The 23802-nt window shown below is 39.7% G+C and overlaps 1 protein-coding gene across 2 annotated transcripts in view; it reads right to left on the bottom strand.

Moving 5' to 3' along the window:
* Positions 1-405: 405 nt before the first annotated feature.
* Positions 406-23802, bottom strand: part of zgc:172282 (leucine-rich repeat and fibronectin type III domain-containing protein 1-like protein) — a 154668-nt gene continuing 131271 nt past the window's right edge. The window contains exons 9-12 of one of the 2 annotated variants that reach the window (XM_068709996.1): positions 20911-21560; positions 16128-16225; positions 12762-13851; positions 406-1309 (exon numbers count right to left, since the gene is read on the bottom strand). In XM_068709996.1, coding sequence (XP_068566097.1) covers positions 16176-16225; positions 20911-21560 — 700 coding nt within the window. In that variant the 3' untranslated portion in view covers positions 406-1309; positions 12762-13851; positions 16128-16175. The remainder of the gene's footprint in view (positions 1310-12761; positions 13852-16127; positions 16226-20910; positions 21561-23802) is intronic. The other variant, XM_068710006.1, reaches the window with a different exon arrangement.

Below are 23802 nucleotides of genomic sequence, written 5' to 3' on the forward strand. Positions count from 1 at the left end.
GTTGTTAAATGTAATCTATCTGAGCAGAGAATAAAGTGGCTTTCCTTTTGTGTGTGTTGTTATTAAGTTACTCTGTGCTTTGTTGACTTAGCCGGGTTGGCCGTGTGTACCTTTTAGTGCATGTGAGTGTGCTCTCAGTGTCACGACTGCTGCTGTGCACTGTGCTCATATGCCGGTTACAGCTGAAAAATACATAGATGTGTAACACCCACCCCCCCCCCCCCCACTTTTGAAATGACTGTGTCAATGTTTACCTTCATCTGCACTGAAAATTGCCAACTTCGGTTACTTCTGGAAAATTGTACCTGGTGTTTGTTTAAATGCCAAAGGTTGATTATATGTTTTGTACTAAAGCTGGAGATATTTTTTTCTTTCAACAAAAGAAAATAGAAACACTGCCGCCAGTCTATTTTTGTTTGTTTATTAAAAAAATTCCACACACCATAAAAATTACATGTACAAAACTATAAGATTTGAAATTGCTGTATGTACACATACAAAATATAAAGCCCGAAAAAAAGTGAATGGAGCACAGGGGGAGGAAAGTGAAGACATAGCTTTGGTGGTTTTTTTTGTGTTTTTTGTGTATTTCTTCTGAGATGGGTGAAACGATTTGAGGTTCTCTGTCTATTTCCTCTTCTACCAACGTACATCTCTGCAAAGAAATGTAGCAATCATGACGATCATAATGACACTGGGGAACGGCGGCAAGCGCAATCACGTGCACACCCACACACAGACACACATATGGACAGCACATATTTAAGATGGCACCTGTGTACCACATATCCCATTTACAATAACCAGCTTAAAGTCAGAGTCAAAGCATGGAAATGATGAGAGAGATGCTAGTATAGAGCACCTGTGTCATTCTGATGATTATAATAAAGGGATATCTGTCAGATACATATGGAGATGTAACTCTTTTGACCGAGAACATGAAGTGAGATGTGTCCTGTTATCTATCATGCTGTGTGCACGTCAACACACTCCACAGTGATATGGGAATGTTAGAATGAAGATGTGCAGAGGGCCTTGATGACTATAACCATGATGTTAACAATGCAGGGGGTGCAGCCATATACAGTCATACAGCATTTTTCTTTAAAATAAAGTATTTTGATTTTCAAAGTAGAACTCTGGACCTGTAAACGTATTCAGTGATGACAGTGATGATGATTTTGATGAGGATGAAGGCTGATTTGCGTGATTTGGCTTACTGATACCCTGCTACTTTATTTTTTAAACCTTTTTTAAATCTGTTTCCTTCTTGACTTGAGACATGTGGCTTTCATCTGGATCTCTGGGTCTAAAAATAGGAACAAAAGAGAGCGAAATAAATTAGTATGCATTTTACTGTCGTTTACAGTCAGAAACAAGAAACATATGCACTGTCAAAACTTGTCAAAGTCATGGCTAAAGGTGTTTGGGGTATTGGATAATATAGTTCCAAACATGAAAAAAGTAACAATGATGTAATCTTTTATTGCAAAAATTGACATTAACGCGATAGATTTTCAATCACAAAGTAGAGTTTTTCAACACCTGTTAGCTACAGCTGTTCCATATTTTCAGCCTTGGGCAAAAAGATGTGTTTAGCTAGAAGTAATGTGCTGTTTGTCTGCATAACATTTGTGCTTTGTGTGTGTGTGTGTGTGTGTGTGTGAGAGAGTGTGGGTGTGTGTGTGTGTGTGTATTTGTGTGATTTCTTTCTTCAAAACATGGCCAAATTGGCAGCTGATTACAGTTCAAATTGCGAAGAGCACTTCATCCACCTTAACTTGGATGGCCATGACAGGCAGCTACTTTAGGAACAGCTCTGATTGGAAACATCTACAACCCACATCATTTACTAACATTTATCTTGTTCCCTATTAGAAAAAAATTAAATAATTCAGAGTAACGCAGTGATGGACAGTCAACCCTAAGGCAGAGAGATTTCCAGCTCTCTTATTCTCAGTGCTCTAAACTGAAACCAACTGGGTTTGAAAACCAGTGTACTCAAGTGTTTGACAAAAATAATCTAATTTTGTTAAACCTTAAACTGATCCATATAATCTCTGCATTCTGTTATCACGCACAACTGTTTGAACTGTCAAATAACAGGGTTAAAAACATAGCATCCATGTCAGAAAAGCCCTGAATCCAGAAAAAAAAACATTAAAGCTACACGATGTTGGCTGTCGATTCCTCTGTTAGAACAATTTAATAAATGCATTCTGCTAAGTGACGATAGATTTATGGGAAAACATGTGACGGAAAGCAATTGGCCAGCCCACCAACCTCCTTGTTAAACTTGAACAAATCTCTCACTGCTGGCCTCATTAGTAGTGTAATGTGAGCATGCTAAAATGATTAGCTGTCACATTGTAAGTAGCCCTCTTGGGGGAAACCTGGTTCTATATTCACATTGTGCCCATAGAGTGGTTGGCTGAAAGAATATGGTTAAATGTTAATAATAATAACTGGACAAAACAAATCAGCCGTGATAACACCCAACTAGATGTAAGGCATTTGAACTAACGGACTATCAGTGGCCTTCTTTGAGATATGCACTCTCACTAGAAGGCTACAATTTCCACTAAATGTTTGTCCAATTGATTAAACCACTGCCCGCCCTTCTTCATACTCTGCAACATGTTTATGAAATTGTACTGACAAAGTGACATGGAAGTACTCTGTGAACCACAACTTCATGATATTCAGCTGATGATTATTTAAAAAGACATCTAAACACATCTGGACAAGGATAAAATGACACTACTGTGATTTCAAAGCTAATGGGAAATAATCAATCAATAATCAATATTTAGCATTATATGCAGCTCTCTGCAGCATTTGTTTTCATATCATTCAGCTGATGCATTATTGAAGATGTGGAGTAGTAATTAATTTAGTCTTTGGTACAAGCTGCGCCATACATGGACAAAACAAATCCTGGGTTAAAATGAAAAATGATCTAACTTCTAATGGAAAATAGACATCTGCCACTTCTTCATAAAAAAACCTAGAAATCTTTACGCACAAACCATCTCAACAAGAATGTCATGTAATACACTGAGCATTTAACAGCAACAGAAGACACACAAACCCCAGATCTTTGTTCACCCTGGTATTTTAAAACAAAAGCTTGTTTCTCAATCTTTATTTTCACGGCGTCCCCCCTGAGACCATTATTTGCGTAAAGCTTTGAATCTGCCAATAAGCCAATAGACCACTGCAGAGCACTTTGTTTGTAACACATAAAAGACTCCAATCTCCCAATTCAACACCTTGAATCCCACCATCGTCTTATTCTCCTCCCAATACAAATAAACTGCATCAGTGTTTTTTGGTGTAAATCTACCGATTTAACGGCCAAAAAGCCGTTCTGAGGCTAAAACCTTAAATCTGCACAATATTTTAATCTAACAACAGTCCCATTTAACAAAAGCCCCATTTTCTTTCCTGCCTGCAGAAGGAAATTGTTTTCTGCCGAGAGATAAATGGAATGGTGCTAACTCAAAGTCCCTGTAGTCAATAGATGTGTGAATACCTGCACTGCCATTGATTTAGTGGATATTTCAATGACACTTTACATTATGTGTCACATGTAAGGCAATATAATACATGAAAGTTACATTAAGACTATGTTGTAATTATGAAAGTGACAACATTACATTACAGTCATTTAGCAGACGCTTTTATCCAAAGCGACTTACAATTCATTATCTATCTACACACCGTAGACGCAGGTTAAGTGTCTTGCTCAAGGACACATTGAGACTAGTAGAGGCAGGAGCCGGGGATCGAACCACCGACCCTCTGATTGAAAGGCGGCCCTGCTCTCCACTTAGCCACGGTCACGGACAAAAATGAACACATTGCATACTTTACACTAACATGATTCATATTTTTGAAGTGATGTGTGGGGTGATGCTTGTTAAACTATGTTAATTAATATCATACTGCATCCAAACTGCATTTAGTTTATTGTAAAGAAAATTGAGTAAATGTACATAATGTACTGCAGTGATACCGACTGTACTAAACTTTATATTACTACGTCAGCCACACATATTTTTAAGCTTCCGCTGTAAAGTACACAACATAGTGCAGTAACAACCTCGGCAATCTTCAATCCTAAAATAGTTTACAGTAATCATTGCAAAAACACAGCTGCCACTATTTATATGTAAATGCTTGAAGGTACATTCTGTTTCGCTGGATCATCGCTCTCTTTCTCACACACACACACACACACACACACACACACACACACACACACACACACAAAACATTGACTTGCATTCATATCCATCACCATAACAACTACTTGCCTATCTTCACCCTAACCGTAGCCCAACCTCAACCTAACCAAGTCTTCCCCCTAAAATGTATTGATACTTTTAAGTCAGTGTGTCACTAAATGTCAGCCAGTTTCAGTTGCTATTGTGTTTAATTTTCTAAATGGCTATAAATATAATCGCTGCACCATCATTGGCATCACAGGCTCTCAGTGCCAATTAATGATTATTCTGCTGTCTTGAGCCAGACGTTTAAATCACTTTCAAAGCTGCAGTATGTTGACTGACTTGCTCTAAAGGAAAAAAAAAAAGATTGCAGCCAAAGACAACCACCCACACTGTTTTATTCAGCACTGTGTCATTATTTAAGCATTATTTTATTGTTTTCATTGCTAAGAAATTGTGCACATGTACTGGGATGAGTGTAAAAACATTGGTACACTGAGGTAATGTTCCAAAGAGGGAGTAAAATCTTCACTCTTCATATTCTTTGCTTTAAAATTTAAATTCTGAACTATATTTGATGGGATAAAGGTGCTGTGCTGTAGACTTTTATTGAATACAGTAATTGACAGCAGTGTTTTTAAACCGTTGCTGCATTGCTGACCTTCAAAAGCTGACGCTGGAACACTAAGAGCAAGATCTTTTGCAGAACAAATCCCAGTGGTGCTCACATTTTAGTCCTGAACACCGCCCAGCATCATTTTTATTTTTTTTTTACTGCATCTGTAGTTTAGTATTCACAGCTCTTCAGATGCTTTTCCTGGATGGGCAACTGGCAGAAATGTCAACTTTTTAGTGTGACTGACACATGAATCCGTCCTCTGAATAATTCAGGCACTCACTCATTCATGCTGTGTAGTATCAACACTTGCTCGGTAAGTTAATATTGTTCTCACAAACATACATGCATCATTGAAATGGCACGGGATCTATCCACAGACATTTCTTTTGACTCACTGAGTATGTGTCCGTGTGTTGACGTATATGTTTAGATGAGGGCATCATCTGCCCCGCTAAGTAGTTTTCAACCATTTAAAAAAAGGGGTAAGGAGTCACACAATAAACACTTACAAAAATAAACATGCATTGTGTGTATGTGTCATCTATTATTCATACTACCGTGTTTTCTTTCTGAGGAACCAAAGACACCTCACTGCACAATACAGCTGGAGCTCAATACGCACTTGTGTAATCCTCCACACATCCCACTCGCTGTTCTCCCTATGTTTACCTCTCTGTTTTTTTTTCCCACTTCTCCTTCTTAACTCTTGCCCATTGCGCTTACATCTCATATCCTCTTCTTGTTTTTTCTCCTTTACCGTCTCTTATTCATAAAGCTGCTTATCTTGTGCAGCCTCTCTCCTTTATTTTGCTCTTCACCCTAACAGTACGATTCAAGAAGCCAACACTGGCATGATAAGATTTCAGCAGGAGCATATGAACATACCAGAAGACCATGTTAGTCTACACTGAACAAGCATGTGTATGCAAATCCCCCAGATCCCAGCTCCTCTTGTGTTTCTCTCATTTGTATGATCTCACTTTATCCCTTTCCCTCGCACCCAGTACTTTTGAACTTGTCCCTGGTCTAACCATAGACTATAAAACATTTGGACATAGTCTCTCTGACTTCACCCAAAGGTTTCTGAAGAGCGTTTGTGAAGCTTGTGATGATCGGCTTCGGATCTTAGCAGTGACAACACAGCCTAACTCCTGAATAATTCAAACATGGGCAGAGAGGTGGGATCGTTGTTGAAGTTGAGGCTGGCCCGTGTGACGCAGCTAAGGAGACAGCTAGCAACCTGGTACAGCACCCACCTTTCATTCAAAATGTCCTCAACCTAAATTATGCCCACTACTTTTAAGCCTTATTATAATTTAGCTCCTTTGGATCGTGAGAGGGTCAAGCTGAGGAGGGCTAGTCTGTCTGAACAGGTCATGCAAACCATCTTGGTGGCTAGAGCAGGAACCACCATTGTCTTTTTACAAGCCAAAGTGGTCAGGTCAAGAGCTGGTGCAAGGAAGGAGGCTTGAACCCGTGTCTCGTGCAATTGAGTCTATTCTCTCCTTTTTGCAGATAGAGGGCTGTGTCATGCCACCTTTATATGCAGCAGCCATTTTCTTCCTGTCATGAGGGTTTTCATGACATGTCATGTGCAGGGGACAGGGGGTCAAAATTACATCTGTTTTGCTGACTTTATGCGTTGGCATGTCATGGTGAATGCAGTGCCCCCATCAGATACAACCGCTATTTGTGTGCTTCAGGGATAGTGTGGCCGGTAAAGCCTTCCAAGAATCGACTGACGGGATGGCTTTGTGAGTGCATCTCCCAAGCCTATAGATAGGACAGGAAGAGACCCTCCCTCTGTGGTCCGCACACACTCTACAAGCAGTGTCATCGGCTTTCTTAGGTTGGGTGTCAAGGACGTATGTATGGCGGCGTCTTGGTCAATGCCTTGTTGGTTGATAAAGTTCTATCTGTTGGCCATGTCAGGCTCCTTTTCAGGGTCTGTGCTCGCTAGAACGACACAAACACTGTGGGGTTGGGCCATGGCTCTACCTAGTTAATTTATGCACTACCTGGGTAGGTGGGCTGCGGTGACTAACCTTTAGTCGGTCAGGAACCATGTGGTTGGGTTGAAGTTATGTTGTGGCAGGGCATGCATTCATTGGACTTCACCTGCTTTACCCATAGAGCCCAGTAAAGGGTGAAGCCTGTGTGAGTTAGAACAAAGGTTACGATTTTGTAACCCTAGCTCTAACAGCAAAGGCAGTTGCCGAGGGAGGCCTGACGCTCCTATGCCGTGTTAAGGATGTCGAGCAGCAATGTGTGCTGTCCTATGTATGTGGGGTTTGCACGTATTCAGGTAAGCCAAAGTATGATAGCCGGCTACGCTCTTTAGTGGCAGAATCCGTGATTGCGATAGAAGGGTGTATTATCAACTCAAGTAGAGGGCTCGAACTGTGCTTATAGAACTAGGGTTCCAATATAGTAACCTTCATTTCATCCCTCTTTCTTCCTCTGTTTTCTATTACCTGTCCACCCTCTGCTCATCCTACTCACTTGTATCTTTTCTACCCTCCTTTTCCTCTTTTTCTGATCCACTTTACTGAAGGATTATTTACTTTGCCATACTTTTGTAGGACACTTCTCTTAACATCTCCACAGGTCAGACAACATCAGGGTGCACACACACACACACACACACACACATTAATATAGTTGGGAGATACACTCTCTCCTTGGATATAGGCTGCCTATATTTATATAGCTCAGTAAACATTGTGAACATGAGTTTTTGGTCTCAATTGCTAGTTCTTTTTTCATACAGCATGATGTTCATTTAGTAAATTATGGTCCAATTTAGAGTAAAATAAACCATAAAGTGAAGTATACTTTAGGGCGGGCTTACTATGATTGACAGGTTGCTGCCACTATGTATAAGGCATCTCTACATCACTCCTCCGCATTCCAAATATAATAACTTACGTTCATTTCCTTAAAAAAAACATGGTGACGGCTGTAATTCAAGATGGCGATGGCAAAATCGCCGAACTCGAGGCTTCAAAACAGCAGTACACAATTCAATGAGTGATGTCACGATGACTACGTCCACTTCTAGTCTATGGACTTTACGTGTGTTCTCCCTTTTTCTTCTTGAAGCATACAATGCTTCTCACTCATGCACCAGGAAAGTAATGTGTAATGAAAGCAGGATGCGTCGGAGAACCCAGGGTCATTTTTAGATATTTAAGTGTACATGCGTGTGTGTGTGAGAGATGTCAGATCATTCTACATAAATGCAGTAATGTATGCATGGCCACATCTAGCTACATCACCACCACATCAGCTACCAGATGTGACGTGCTGCTTAATTTGAAGTCATAGAATAGCCCAACAGCCCACACAGAGGGAGCACACATTGCATCTCCTCTACTTTACATTTTTACAGTGTGTGTGTTTGCTGTGCCATTCTAGCCTCAAATGAAATTAACTGAATGGTTGCTGGGAGGGACTCATAAATGCCGCTGCAAAACGACCACAGATGGAAGCTGTCACATCAAGTGAAAAAAGCACCATATTGCCGTTTAGACGAAATAGTGCAACTGAAGAGACGTAGACATAAAACATGTGTCTGGTTTACAATGTCAGCTAAGGAATTACCAGTTCAATCCTTGTGAATTTCAGAGGTTGAGAGACATCAAAATGTAAATAAAAAGGAATAAAGGAATAGTTCGACATTTTATGAAGTATGCTGGTTCTCTCTCTCTGCATGTGTTATAATCCGAGCTTCTCTGTGCTTTGTTTACATAGCCAGGCTGGCCTTGAGTGTCTTTATGTGCATGTTGGTGTGTGTGAGCGTGCCCCACTGGTTAGCTCACGATTTCCGCTCTGAACCATGCTCATACAGCGGTAAAAGCTGATAACCAGGCAGAAAACTCCTGTTCTGAATAGTTAAGCCAATGCTGATGTACCTTAAATTCAAATTCTCTATAATGGCCATCAGGAAAGGGCTCCTTTGGTTGCTGAAAGCAGTCTGATTGTATCAAAGTCTATGAGAAAATGACCCTACTTCTCACTTGATTTATTACCTCAGTAAAGTTTATGAACATGAGTTTATGGTCTCAACCGCTAGTTTCAAGTCTTCTTCAATATTGCACAATATCGTTTAGTAAATCATGGTCACATTTAGACTGAAATGGACGATAAAGCAGGGTATGCTTAAGGGAGTGGCTACCTTGTCATTGACAGGTCTCTTTCAGAGCCGTATAAGGCGTCACTACCACAGCGTCACTACTCTGCAGTCTCAATATGGTCTCTTACGTTCACTGGTTGCAAAAAAAGATGGCAAAGGCCAAAATCCAAGATGGCGATGGCCTAAATGCCGAACTCAAGGCTTTATAACTGCAGTCCAGGCATGTCACAGTGTCTATGTCCACCATATATATATATATATATATATGTATATATATATATATATATATATATATATATATATATAGTCTATGCTGATAACACTGTCTTGACCGACTCCTTAATCCAGTATTTCTCAAACGGTGAGGCGCAATGGTATTACAGGTGGGGCGCAGGGGGAAATACAGATTTTTTTGTATTTCAAGTACTTTATTGAGATCTTCAGATATTACAAAAGTACAAAGTACACGGACATAAAACTAAGTCATTAATAAATACATGGCAAAATGCCTGTACTTTCGTGTAAATGTTTACGTTACTCCGTTAACAGGTTACGCTTTCGTATGTGCGACGGCCAAGATCATTGGCGACTCACATGTGAGCTCCACTCATCGGACAGAGGGCTGTGGGCATTCTGCTTCCCTTCGCCACATCCTACCTCTGTGAGATCGGCTTTTCTGCTGTTGCCTCTCTCAAAACAAAATACAGATCTAAGCTCAACATTGAGCATGAATGGAGAGTGGCCGTATCAATTCTGCGACCCCGTTTTAAAAAGATGTGTCGTGGAAAGCAGGCTCATTGCTGCTACTAATACTGATACAACTTGATAGCTCACACATATCTGCACTAATTTTGTTTTGTTTTGCACAGGTTGCATGTTATTGTTTTGAAAAAAATATGCAGTGTAACACTCAGTAAAACTTTATTGCCAAATATTTGAACTTGTTTTGTTTAGTTATTCACAGGTTGCACTTTATTGTTATTATCTTGAAAATATATTCAGTGCAAAACAGGTTAATTGCAGCCACAATAAGCTATTTTTTGCCAAATATTATATTATATTGTTTGCACAGATAGAACTTTATTTGCATTGTTCTAACAAAGTGATTGCACATTATATTTGTTTTCGTCTGATGGAGCAATCTGGTTTACTTGAAAGTGATTGCAATTTTTCTTTATTCTATTATTTGAAAAAGCACAGATGGAGGAGTCACAAAATGTTATTTCAATAAAAATTCAACATGGACAATTTTGTTGGGGCGGTGGGGCGTGAACATTTTTCTTCCTCCAAAGTGGGACGTGACAGAACAAGTTTGAGAACCACGGCCTTAATCGAGGAAGTGAAGTGCCAATCCTCCGGTTCCCCCTCAGGTTAACACTGTAATCTCTGTTGTTCCATGTTGATAGCCAACTATATATTGACAACTATATTGATCACCATAAAGGGGATCACAAAAAAAAACAAATGTCCTTTCTACCTGTTCTCCCATTGCCATCCTACCCCTTGTGTGTTACATTTCACCATTAGATACTGTCAATCGCTACATGCTAAAATATATTTATTTTGTCATACCTATCCACCAGCCAATAAGCTTTTCACTTGGATTAAAATTAGAAATGCAGCAAATGATTTATCCAAAAATATTTATGTCAATGAAAACAAAAACTGCAAACAGAGAATCTAGAAATAAAGACAGACGATAGGCCGGTATTCTCCTTAACTTTGAAACCCAACTGAAGGCACTTTAGGACATGCACTTTACAGAAGTATTTCTATTTTTATACCATGCTTTTAGTTTGTGCATTTGTGTTATCTCTCTCTGGTGTGTGTGTGTGTGTGTGTGTGTGTGTGTGTGTGTGTGTGTGTGTGTGTTTTTGTGTGTATGTAAGAAATGGGCAAGATGGCTCCAACAATCCCCAGCAACAATGGAGAGAGGCATTGTTTGTTATGTGTAAACAGCTTCTGGTGTCTGACATGTGTAATCATACTGTCCATGCCGTCTTGAGAGGACACACAAACACATAGTTACACAGTCATAGGTGTATATAAAGAGATAACTATAATAGAGGTGCCCACAGGTACCCACTCTTACTTGTGTCTGTGTACCAGGTCCACACAGGATGATGGAGGGATTCATTGATATTGTTACTGAACAAACAACGGAAAGTGTTTGTGTCACTTTGTTGTATTTGTAAATTAAAACCGGAGATAGTTGTCATTACTGTCTTGTAACCATAACTTACAGGATAAAATAACGTATTTGTATTGCTGCCTATAGTCCAAACACAGAGACAGCAGTAATTACTGTATTATCTCACTACTTTATCCTGTCCTTTCAATATTATATATCTTATATTATAATTATGACAGATATTTAAAAAAATTGCCAAACAAACAAAAAAGATAAAGCATTATATGGACTCTTCTTTCATATTTTCTATGTTTGCCTGGGAAAAGATGAAATGGAGACTATCATTCAAAAAACATCCTATTGCAGTTTGTTTATATGTGTATTCATGGGAGTCAGGCAGAATACATTATCTTTGACCAGACTGAAATTAACTGAAATTGCCAAATAAAGTAATAATGGGTATAGCAAATCCATAAAATGTACTTAGTTATCTAGCACCACTGCACAAACAATGAATCAGATGAACTGATGTTGACAATAAGTGAAACATATCCGTGCATGAGATTTATTACTGATAATTATATGCAATGGTAATTTTATATGCATCTTTTGAAAAGCTTATTACATATTCTTAGGTAAAAAACATGGATGGTCTGAATGGATACAATGCAGTTTGTAGCATCAAAAATCTTTGATTAACAAATGGTTGGACCAGTGTTTTAGTTCAAGTCCAGTTGAGAGCACTTTAAACAGCAGTTGTGTGCCAGGAAAAGAACATAGCAATGAAGTATTCAAAAGTGTAAAGGGCACTATTCAACTGCTGGTGCTGTTTTTGTTTACACCCACATTTAGTTATAATGGGATATATACTTTCTCTGGAGATTAAAGAGGTTTAAATACGTTTGGAACCCTACTAGATGCATCAAATTTGACTACAGATTATGCTATTGATTACCTTTAATACATGTCTAACTTCATTTGACAGTGAAAACCTCTCCAGCCTGGGGACTGGATGAGTTCAATTCTGCTGCAGCAGACATCAGCCTCTGTCCGTGACTAAACAGATATTGCTGACCCCTCCCCACCTCCCTTTGTACAGGAAAAGTCCATCCCTGAGGCTGTGGTGTTAGCTCATAACCATATCCTCCCAGCCAGCATATTATATTCTCCAACAGTATTTGATCACTGCCTCAGGCAGGCAGGAGAAAAACAAGAGACATCTGATTGACAGGGGAAGAGAGACGCATGAGATAAGGAGTGACTCAGACACTAAAGGAGCGAGAAACAAAAAGGAGGGGGATGCATTTCCTGTGGCCTGTTGTGATATTGTCAGTGGAGAGTGGTAACGAAGCCGATCGTTAGCCAGGGTGGCTCTCTAATTGTCTTGCCGACAGCAATTAGATGGCACTTGTTAAAGCATTGCCCTTATTAGGTTACAGAGCACTCACAGCAGGAGGAGACAGTGCAAAGTGTAAATGTGTCTTAAACTATGGGGCAGGACCCAAAATTGGTGGACGGCCAAGGTGACTGCCGGTGGGTCACCGTTTTTCACAATAATTAATGAGGCCGGGTCTTTGGGTGAGAGAACTCCACATTTGGCTGCTTGTTTGGTTAGGTTAATGGGCTAATCAGCAGATTACTCACCTGTATAAGTGGGCCTAAGGAGATGTTAGAGAGGCTGGTAAAGGTCCACAAGGTCCTCACCAGTCCCTTCCAGTGGAAAACAGACAAGACCAATTGATAACAGGCCTGTCTAGTCCAGCTTAGTCTGCATCAGATCACTGCACAGTCTGAATCCTTAACCAGTGTATAATTCCAGTTGAGGCTCCGCTGCGTCCAAGTTTGGGTCCAGCTTATTTCAGGTTTTTGTTTTATACTGCATGTGCTTTCCAGAAACAGACTTCTGATTGAGAGATAACAGGGTCCAGTCAAGGTTGAGATCCAGCTCCAGGACCAGCTCAGCTCAGTTCAGTTTAGCAAAATTGGATCAGTCCATATGGATGAATGGAGTGGTGCTACTTGGAGCCAGCCATATTGAGAGTCCCTTATGTTCATTTGAGAAAGAGTGAGCCATAATCATTTGAGTGCTTAACACATCTTCGTATCCAAAGCCAAAAAAAAAAATGTGTGTAATATTATTCCCTTTCTGTTTGTGCAGTCTATCATATTGTATATCCAGGTTATGTGTGATTATCTATGTATCAAACTTTTACTGTCTGTCTGGTAATACCGTCCACTCGGTATCATCATTTTGATGCTGCTTCAGATGATGAGAAGTTCATTCATATTTTCTGCCTATCTTTATTTTGTAACACGTTCACATATCTCTTTATGCTTCCTTTTTAAATGACCTATGCCCATTGTATCCACTTCCATTGATACACATGTTTCAAAGTGGAAAATCCAGCATTCAGTGTGTGCCGTTCCATGAAAAAGGTAATTTATAGTGATCACACCGAAATCTGAATCCTGCAGCAACTGGCCAATCAACAGCCAAAGAGACACCGGGCCTTGACACATCCAATCCAGACATGACAACCAAGATTGGCAGTTAATAGTACACCAGACAGTATAGTTCTTTTACCCGATGATATTCATGGAAACAAAGTGATGGGTACGGTAAACAGGAGATATGGGAAAGGATCTTAAGGGCTTTTTTTCTTCAGTTTTCACCAGCTTCTCCCTGGTGGTGACGTTCTCCACATCTGCCACTCACAACAACAACGTCAGGGTTCTAGAGAACAGAAGAGTCAGAAAACAAAGAAAGTATAACATTAAAATGACTCGGTTAGGCTAGAAGGACAATTACATTACTGTAAGGACTGAGCAGTTCTAAAAGGGATTATTTGACACAAGGGGGTTAAAAGGATCCATAAAACATCAGGGATGTAGAGTAGGACATCAGGTCTTGACAAAAGGATACAAAACAAAGGTTCTTGGAACAAAATATTTTAAAACAGCAGAGGTCTAGAAGACACAGTTTGGCACCTGTGGCATCTGGAATATGCCAGTTAGAATTCCAATTACCACAGACCATAAATAATACAACTGCCTTCAACATGTGTGACTGAGGCACAATTTAACTTTATGTGACTTTAACTTCTGTTGTTTAGTGTCCTGAGTTGAACTACACGTGATCCTACTCACTGGCCAGACTTAAAACATTCTCTGAGGGTGCTGTTTCATTTGTTTTCATAACTTCTGCAATGATTTAAAAGACAAAGAAAAGCTTATATTCAAAGAGGAAACTTTTGTATTTTGTTTGGGTACATTACCTCCTGAGGGAAAACAGAAGAAAATGAAATAATATGAAATTGGAGCAAGTAAAGGGTCAAATGTTATTTTTTTTTTAATCCTTAGTGGTTATATCAGACTTTTTTTCCAAACAAATGAAAAACAAGGAAATGGCTAACAATTCAGGATGTTTTGACTTTTCGTCAGGTTTTTGTTCGGTTATAATTTCCGACATAATTTCTATTGACTTCATAATTAGAAAAATGGTTTTCATTTGTCCCTTTTTTTTTTTTAGACGAGAGATTTAACCAATGCCTGTATAAACGAGGTCTGCTGACAATGGAAAGCAAAGAAGTGCAATAGCTTGGAGATTGATGTAGCTGTACTTGCTGGGGCAGCATATCGCCACAGCTGGTATTTGTAATGTGTATGTTTATCAGCAGAGCATTTATTTTCCATATTTGTCAGGAGGAATATTTGTTAACTGCACTTATGGACAGCCAGTGCTTACTGTGTCAGATTAAGAATGAAGGAGTCTTCTTAATACCGCAGTCTGTATTCATCCATCACAACCACAACACATCAACACTGTCTTATCCTCCATCATCCTCCACTCCTCTCTCCTCTTCTCCTCCATCACCCTTTGCACCACGCAGATGGATGAAGGAGATGGGGTGATACAGAGAGTGGAGCGGAGGTGGCGGTATGTTGAGACGATAACGCAGTGCGAGTGGTAAAGACATGGATAGAAAGGACTTAAGTAATAAAAAGTTGCTACACAGACAACGTTGTTATGAATTGAAAACGGATAGGGGAAGGAGAGGTAATACAGGATTAAAAAGAAACAGTATGTGCAAACAGAGAATTAGAGAAAAGGGAGATGCCAGCAGAAAGGAGGCAAAGGAAGGGATGAGAGAATGAGTATTATAAGTGAATACAATTAAGAAAACCAAGGAAAAAGAAAAAAAAAAGGCAAGATAACAATAAAAACTAAAGAAAGATATATCATTAAAAAGAGAAGGTTTCCAGGACACATGAAGAAAGAGGGAAGGATCAGTTCACCTACCTGACAAAAAGTCACTTCCTCTAGGAGTGTCTAGCCATGCAGTTTTTTTTGCAAATTTTGAGATGCTTGACCTGGAGATTCCTGCCTCCCCCCTATGAAATAATGGTGAATGTAATTGGTTGTGTTGCTCATAACATAGATCAATTTCATCAATGGAAACTTTCAATGGGCGAGACATTGTTATATATATATATATATATATATATATATATATATATATATATATATATATTGCTCACTGCCCAAAGTGACAATTTTATCACATTACATTTGAGAAGCTGGAATCTGGCAATATTTTCAATGCAAATTATAAATTGATTATCAAAATAGTCTATTTAATTTCTGCCGAATGACAAATCGACTATTCAACTAATTGTTGCAGCCCTTGGAAGAAATGTTGCAGTTTAAATTTTTTTCTGGGCTGTGAGAACCACAGATTCAATGCTTCGTTGTATTGTGATGGAGGCAGGAATCACAATGGTTTGGATATCTGAAAACATCAGCAGACAAAATCACTAGAGGAAAGTTAAAAAATAATAAAAAATAATAAAAAATTGTGTGAATTGACCTGACCAGAAAAGAAGAAACTCCAAAAGAAAGGCTCAGATGGTGGTAGTGACACAGGGTGAGGGAAATGGAGAAACTGTAGGTAGACTTTAAGGAAGAAAAAAAATTCAGGGACTGCTCAAGTTTTAAGTGCCAGTCATTACTCTTTGCTTGTAGTCTGGGCGCACTCTCTTTGTGAGGCCAAGAGACCTTCAGATCTTAAAGTCTCTCCATTCGACACTATGAGGCCGCCTGTCGTCTGCTGCTGGAGGCGTCAGAGAGAGAGAGAGAGAGAGAGAGAGAGAGAGAGAGAGAGAGAGAGAGAGAGAGAGAGAGAGAGAGAGAGAAGGCAAAAGAGTGAGAGAAAGATATTGAGAACAACAGTGAGAATCAGAGAAAGACACGTATACAGATGGAGCAAAACAGCACAGAAAAAATTGGGCAAACAAATGAAGCAAAAATGTCGGGATAGTCAAAAAACTTGAGAAGAAAGACCAGAGAAAGTGACAGAGAGAGCTTGAGAAACACTGTGTGAGCGGGGATAGAGAGAGATGGGGGGGTATTGCGAGAGATGAATTTAGACAGACAGATGGCAGTGAAAAATGAGGCCGGGCATACGGGATGACACTGAAAGGAGTGGTGATAGATTAAAATACATGGAGGACAGACAGGCTACAGGGTCATGGATGGGCCATGGGGAGAACACATTCTTGCACTTCACACAGTCACACACATCCCTGTGTTGTCCTCGGCTATTTCACTATCTGGCCTAACCTCGTGGGAACATTCATACTGGCTCAAGGCAGTTAAACCTTGTGCACAACACACCAATGCATGCACAGACCGGCAGGGATTTGGTAGCCAAGCTTATACACACACACACACACACACACACACACACACACACACACACACACACACACACACACACACACACATTCTGTAAACACTTGTTTTCATCACTGTGAGGACATTATATTGACCTCCACTTAGGTTAATGTTAGGACAAGCCCTCAGGTAATGAATGTAAGTCTTAAAATGAATGGTTTACTTTGAGGAAACATATTTTTTGTCCCCAAAATGTTGTTAAGACATTACACACACACACACACACACACACACACACACACACACACACACACACACACACACACACTCATACATTCAATGTGTGGTTGCCTGTTTTTATACTAATAGCACTTTGCTTGAAATAATCATAAAATGTTTGTGTCAAGCATATAATTACTGATAATCTTGATAGAAAATTGCCCACTTAGTATTCAGGTTAAAGAGATACTTCTGATGCTGACTCTACATGCGGCATCATGCCGCAAGCTAGAGCTCCAGGGTGAAACTATGATTGTCAAAATGTTCCGTACTGTCTATTTGTTCATTGATTTATTTTTCTAACTGAGGATAGGTTCAGTTTTTTTAAGTCTATGTAAAATACAATACAAACATAACCACATGTACAAGATATCTGTTGCTGTGTTCATCCCTGATTCCCTTCCTGTATAACTGTACTCTAAAGGATGACGGACAAAATCCTCAGTCCTTAAAGGCTCAGCAGAAATGATGAGGTGAGTCAAATAAATTGAGTGTCTCCCAGAGTTATTGAAGAATTAAGACAACCTCTGCCTCCTTTCTGAGCCATGGTAGGGGGATACAGTAGAAAGTAGTAAAACAAATACAAAATGTTGCCCTTAAAAGACTGGCACTGAAGACTTAGACCTCTGAAAATTGATATTAACTTAAGTTAAACTTTAAAATGCATCTTTACAGAGTGAGGAATGTCAACTTTGTCTTCAGTTTCTTACATTAGTTTAGGATGGAATCACTTGCACCAGTGGGTACATCACAAAAAAAACAACTTTCAAAATGAGTCTCTTGTTAAAATAGGTTAATATTTTTGTTTATCTATAGCAAAACCCCAATTATCATCTAACCAGTTTTTCATTTAAAAAAGGAAACATAATCCTATAAGCACTTCTCAAAACAAGATTTACCAAATTCAAAAACAAATTCAAAATTATGTATCCAGTTCACATATGAATGTGAACAAAACGGTCTGTGAAAAGCAAACAAACACAAGGAGAACTATCACCCACAATGTGCCTATTTTTTCATGTTGGGTTACATATCTGACAACCGTGGGCCTTTAATGGGGCCTCTCTGTGTATCTGTCAGCTGCTCTGTTCCTCAGGCGCTCTGACTCACTGCGGTTCTCTCTCTGATCAGATCAATGTTGCCTTTCTCTGCAATGCAGCAACCAGTGAAACACATCAGACACGGCTACACCCTGAGAAACCCCAACAGCCTCCGTACACACACACACACACACACACACACACACACACACACACACACACACACACACACACACATATGAGTATTATCCCTCATTGTAGGTTGCCCTCAAAGTGCCAGCGATCCTGGAATCAAATAGAGGAAACACGGAACACAAAAGGCCAGCGGTAACTTTCTCCTCCTGGGTGAAGTGTCAAAATGAAAACTTTAATAATTGCTTTGTTTGTCTGTGTCGTCGCAGTCTGGGATGCTCTTTGGAAGCTCCTTTGAGTGACACACTTCAGTCAGTGTTAATTAGGCCTATCGGGGAAACCTTTGAGTTTGCACATTTGGTGGCACCTCATTGCTACAACAAAGAATAATCCATGCTAATTCCTTGATCCCAGTTTGCTAAATAATCTCTTATGACAGCCCAAATAAGCACTCCTCAACTGCGCTGCTTTGTAACTCCTATTTGGCCTTCAACCTTCCAAACAACAAACTTCCCCCGCATAGCTTCAGATGTGAGAAAAACACTAGAAAACAACTTGTTGTTACTATGATGTTTTTTATCCAGTAGTCTATTAATGAGTACGGCTCTTGACACCATCAAAAATCTCCACAACTCACAACTCTTCTTTCATAATATCATTATAGACTGTGATGTGAGCTCATTTAATCTGTAAAAAATGTCTAACTAACTAAGATCCATCAGAGTTCACAAAGGTGAAAACTTTCTCTGAACTTGTTTGCTAAGCCGCTGCACAGATCTCTCGTCTATTTCCCGCTATCTACGTGAGGCTCAATGACAACTCATTTCAACCCATACAAAGAGGCCAATTGAGTTGACATATCAGCCGCTGATAAAGAAGTTCAACTCAGCTGTTTAAGCCACTCGTGTGAAATAGTGTCTCCATTTATTCGTTCTAATGAAACCCCCATTTCCTGAGTGAATTAGTGTTAAAGGGGAAGAACATTGAAGTGAGCTTAGCACATTGAAAATCTATCCGAAAACAATATTCTCATGCTCTGTTGGATTACTATTAATACTATTATTATGATTATTATTGTTATTATTATTGTAGCTCTATTTAGCATTTAACATGATCTGAGCTGACAGCTATTTTCTGCCAGTAAGGAAGTATCAACTACTGTGGAAGCTAAAAATACTTTATTCAAGCTGGCACAAGAGGTCAATCCACGGCCAGACAAGAGGCGAGACATCAAGTGACAGTGAATGGTAGCCTGAAGTTTAACTAGTACTAATAGTTTTAAGGCTGGAAAATAAAAAAAAATAAAAAAAATTCACTCACTGGAACATCTTCAGAAAGTAGTTTTATGTTCCAGCACAGTCATGGATTTTTTTAATGTCTAGGTGTCAGAGAGGTTTCATCACAAAGCTTGGCTCTGCTATCCAAGGTCTTCCAGTCTTCTTTCTTTATAGCAAATCATAAAAGCTTTTTTTCCAATGTTTTTTTCTTCTGCGTATTTTAGTATCCCTTATCGTTGAGGAAAAAAGAGAACACTCTAGGGGCAAAATCTGAACTGTGAGTGTATGCAGCTGTCTAAACATACATATGCTGTAGTAAATGTTTAAGTTTGTGAAGAGTGTCAGAAAAGCTTGTAGAAGTTATGTTCTTTTATCGGGTAAAGAATAATTGCAAATGTAAATTGCAAATGTTTAACTTCCTCATGACGATATTTTTTTTATAAAGGGGTTTGGTATTGAACTTCAGGCAAACTTTAATAGCCTTTTTTTCTGAACTGAAGTAACATTATTTTTTCACTCAACAACTCTGATTGTGTCAATTTAAATGCAAACAAGCCTTCTCAGAGTGCTTAGTCTAACAGTTTGTAGCACCTTAAGAGAGGACACGCAACAAACACTAACCGTAACAATGTTAGCTGGAGTGCTTGCATTACCAAATCCCTCTCTCCTCTGATTCCAAACCACAAAGCTTTCTCAAGAATTCAGCACGAGCAAAGGCCCAAGAAGTGCAGTTTCTTGCACAAAGGTCACAACATCAGGTACATATATCACTTTGGCAAACAAAATAAACTCACTAGTTTCTTAAACTCCTTAACAGCTTTTAGTCCTTTGAGTTATCTACCTTGTAAAGTATCCTCCGTTGTTCAGAGATTAAGCTTGGTAATTGGCAAGAGCAGAAAACAAAAAATCAATGAGCTTGGAGGAAGTGAGGTTTTAGGTTAATTCCACTACACTGTATGAGGGACTTTTTTGTTTCATGTGGAAAATAAAGAATAAAATGATTTTGCTGAGCAAGAGACGAGCGATCTGAGGTACCAACAACCGTAGAGAGTTTACCCTGACTTCAGATGCTACTTCAGCTCTACATAGAGAACAAGTGTTTCCCCCTCAGTGCTAGGATGGCATCTCTCTTCATTCTCTCCTTCACACTCACTCAGTTTCTCACTGCTCCACTCTCTGTTATCATCTTGCTCAATTTCACACCCCCAATTACACATTGTCTATTTCCCATCCTCCATCTCTTTCTGTTGGACTGTATCTTTTGGCTTTCCCTTCTTCCCCGTTCTTTCTCTGTCAACTTCCTCTTGTCTTTCATTCCACCTCTTTGAAATGCCTCCTTGCTCTACTGCTTTCCTCCTCAATGTTTATGTCCCTGTCTGTCTCTCTACTACCTGCCAGTTCCTTGGGGGAGGTGGGTTCTTTGGCGCCAGATGGCGGTCTGCTTTTCATCTCGATGGCGACCCTGGAGGAGAAGCGGGACTTGGTGGGCGAGAGCAACTCCTCATTGGCCAAGGAGTCAGTCCTTGTCATTGTGCTCCGTCCACCGCACGCCTCCTCTACCAATGCCACAGTGTCTCTCAGAGTGTTGCTAGGCGACATAGCCCTGGACGGTGCTAGCACTTGGTCCTCCTGACTGTCAGGCATTTTTGAGGCAGAGTGAGGGAGGACTTGGACCTGTCCGCCTCCTCCTTGCCCGTTGCTCTGCGGCCTTGGTGCTGTCGCTGCAATGGCTGCTTTTCCGTGGCCTGCCCCTTGGTGGCTGTAGACCTTGTATCGTATCATCAAGATGATTATAAAAACCAACACAGAAGCAACAATAATCCCTCCAATGATGATAATCATAGTGCCACCCAGGAAGTGGCTGTGCAATGCCTGGCACTGGCTGAACTCCGTGTCCGTAGTGAATGACAGACAGCCCAAAGGACGAGTTGCAGTCAGTGATGTGATGACATCATCAAACACGGCCAGGACACACAGATCATAGTTGCGTCCAGCGGCGAGATCCCGAACCAGGAAGTCATTGCTGCTGGATGGAATCATCCTGCCAAAGCAAAAACCAAAAAAGACACAGAGAAATGATGTCAGGCAATTTAATAACTTTAGATAAATTAATAAACATCAATCAGAGGTTTTTATTCTCCAATTGTTTCTAAAAAAGTGTTTTTTGTATGGAGAAAAAAATCTAAATTCTAAATGACAAATATACTTTGGTTTGAATGGAGCTTTCCTTTCTCAAAATCCCAGTTTTCTGTGAAATGTGTCACCGATTCACATTTCTTTACAAGAAACGTCTTTTTTATCGAATTATATGGAAATTACACGACCATAGATTAAAGCATTACTGGTAGTGGTGCAACGGATCATAAAACTCACAGTTCTGATCGTACCACGGATCAGATAAAAAAAAGGGAGCAAATATAATCTTTAGAGATCCCTGATCACGTTTTGCTGCTGATACTATTTGCCGATCACTGATGATCCATATTGGCAGCTACAGATCCCTTTGTTGTTTGATTATAGCAGCTGGTCTACAAGGCTCCAGACTATTCTTTTTTTTGCCACCATCCCAAAAAATGATTTCAACCACTCTGAAGTCAGTAAACCATCAACAATTCTAAATGATATCCTTTGTTATAGTCATCTGTAGTGTTTTATTTTCTTCATAAAAACACACAATTCAAATGACAAGGAAATAAAAGATTATATTTTTATTGATTAAAACAAATCTTGTCATTAGTAGTTTTAATGATGTAGTATAAGCTGCTTAGAGCTAGTGTAAACAGGTCATAATTCATCTCTAATATATACGTATGTATGTTGTTGTGAAAACATCCCCTTCAAACAACTGAATTCATTCAAGTTTCTCACAAACACTATATTTTAACAGATTACATGTGAACACATCATGATTACGTTATATTGTACCTATGCCCAAGTCTCATTTTCACTGAACAGAGCCTGAACACATCATAATGTAACTGAACAGAACCTTCATCCGTTGGCCATTAGTGGTGCTGCCAACCTCACCAGCTCTCCTCCTGTCAGATTAAACAGGGATTGATTGTTTACAGTGTAACATTATCAAAGATCCGGGACTAGTAAAGCACAAATGCTGATGTCCTGATTGCATATTTTACCGAATATTGGCGGATAACAATCGTCAGTAAAACTTTATTTCACACTGTAATGGTTACTGTTAAACTGTGTAATTAATCAACGGTTCACAGGCGTTCCGATCCGTGAGGTGGGATCCGTACGGATCACAGATCAACAGTGGTCCGTTACACAACTAATTACCAGCAAAGCTGTGCAATACATCAGTTTTTAAACAGCCATAGAAATAGACAAAGGATTGTAACACAAGTTACCTGATGCATATACACCAATGCATGAACACCTATATAAATATATTTGGGCGGACAAGTTTGAGATAGAAAAGATACTACTTTAATAAAAAAAAAATGGTTCAACCAAATTGTGGATAAATATATATAAATGAGTAAATAAGTGATATTGGGTAACAACACCAAACTGAAGTTTCCGGCCTGTGACCACATCCAACTGTGATGTCAACAGGGTCCTGGAGTTCACCTGTATTTAATTGCAGCAAGGTCAGAAGTTAAACTGCTGGAGGTCTGCAAAGACTTTTGTGTCGATCAAAGAGAAGCAGTACGGCCATTATTTTGCTTGCTAAATTATGTCACAATATCTTGTCACAATGACATTGCACGGTGAAGCTGCTCTCATACAAGCCAGATGGACTAACAACTGGCATCAGAAAGCCAACAACACCTGCCAACACAAACTGCTCTATCCAACTCTGTCTGTCCATTCACCACCACACTGTACCACCAAACAAGCAACGCAGAGTAATATAACAACAAAAAAAAAAAAAAATCCTTGCCCAAAATGACTTATGATTACATCTGCTTGTATTGCTCCCTTGTATTCTGTTGTGTGCTATTATGTGAAAGCAGCAGCGGTGACACATGAACCATCATCATATATTTCCATGCGGTGCCGCCCGTGGAACAACAGCCACCTCATCGTTCTTATTTCCCCACAGAGTTAGAATTCATAAGCCGGCGACCTGACAAACACTCACACAGATCCATCCCCCACAGCTACAGAGATCATCATTCTCTGATTAAACGCATTCCTGATTCTTACCATTGTCAACTTCTATCTCGGTCTTTCCCGAGGTAAATACTGTAGCTCTAGTTTTTCCTTGGCAGGTTGCTTTCCTGGGGGAAATCCAAGGGAGAAATCTCCCCAGTAAACAG

Source organism: Cebidichthys violaceus, unplaced genomic scaffold, assembly GCF_023349555.1.
Source record: "Cebidichthys violaceus isolate CVI_PGR_0920_01 unplaced genomic scaffold, fCebVio1.0.p SCAF_1, whole genome shotgun sequence".
Classification (NCBI taxonomy): domain Eukaryota; kingdom Metazoa; phylum Chordata; class Actinopteri; order Perciformes; family Stichaeidae; genus Cebidichthys; species Cebidichthys violaceus.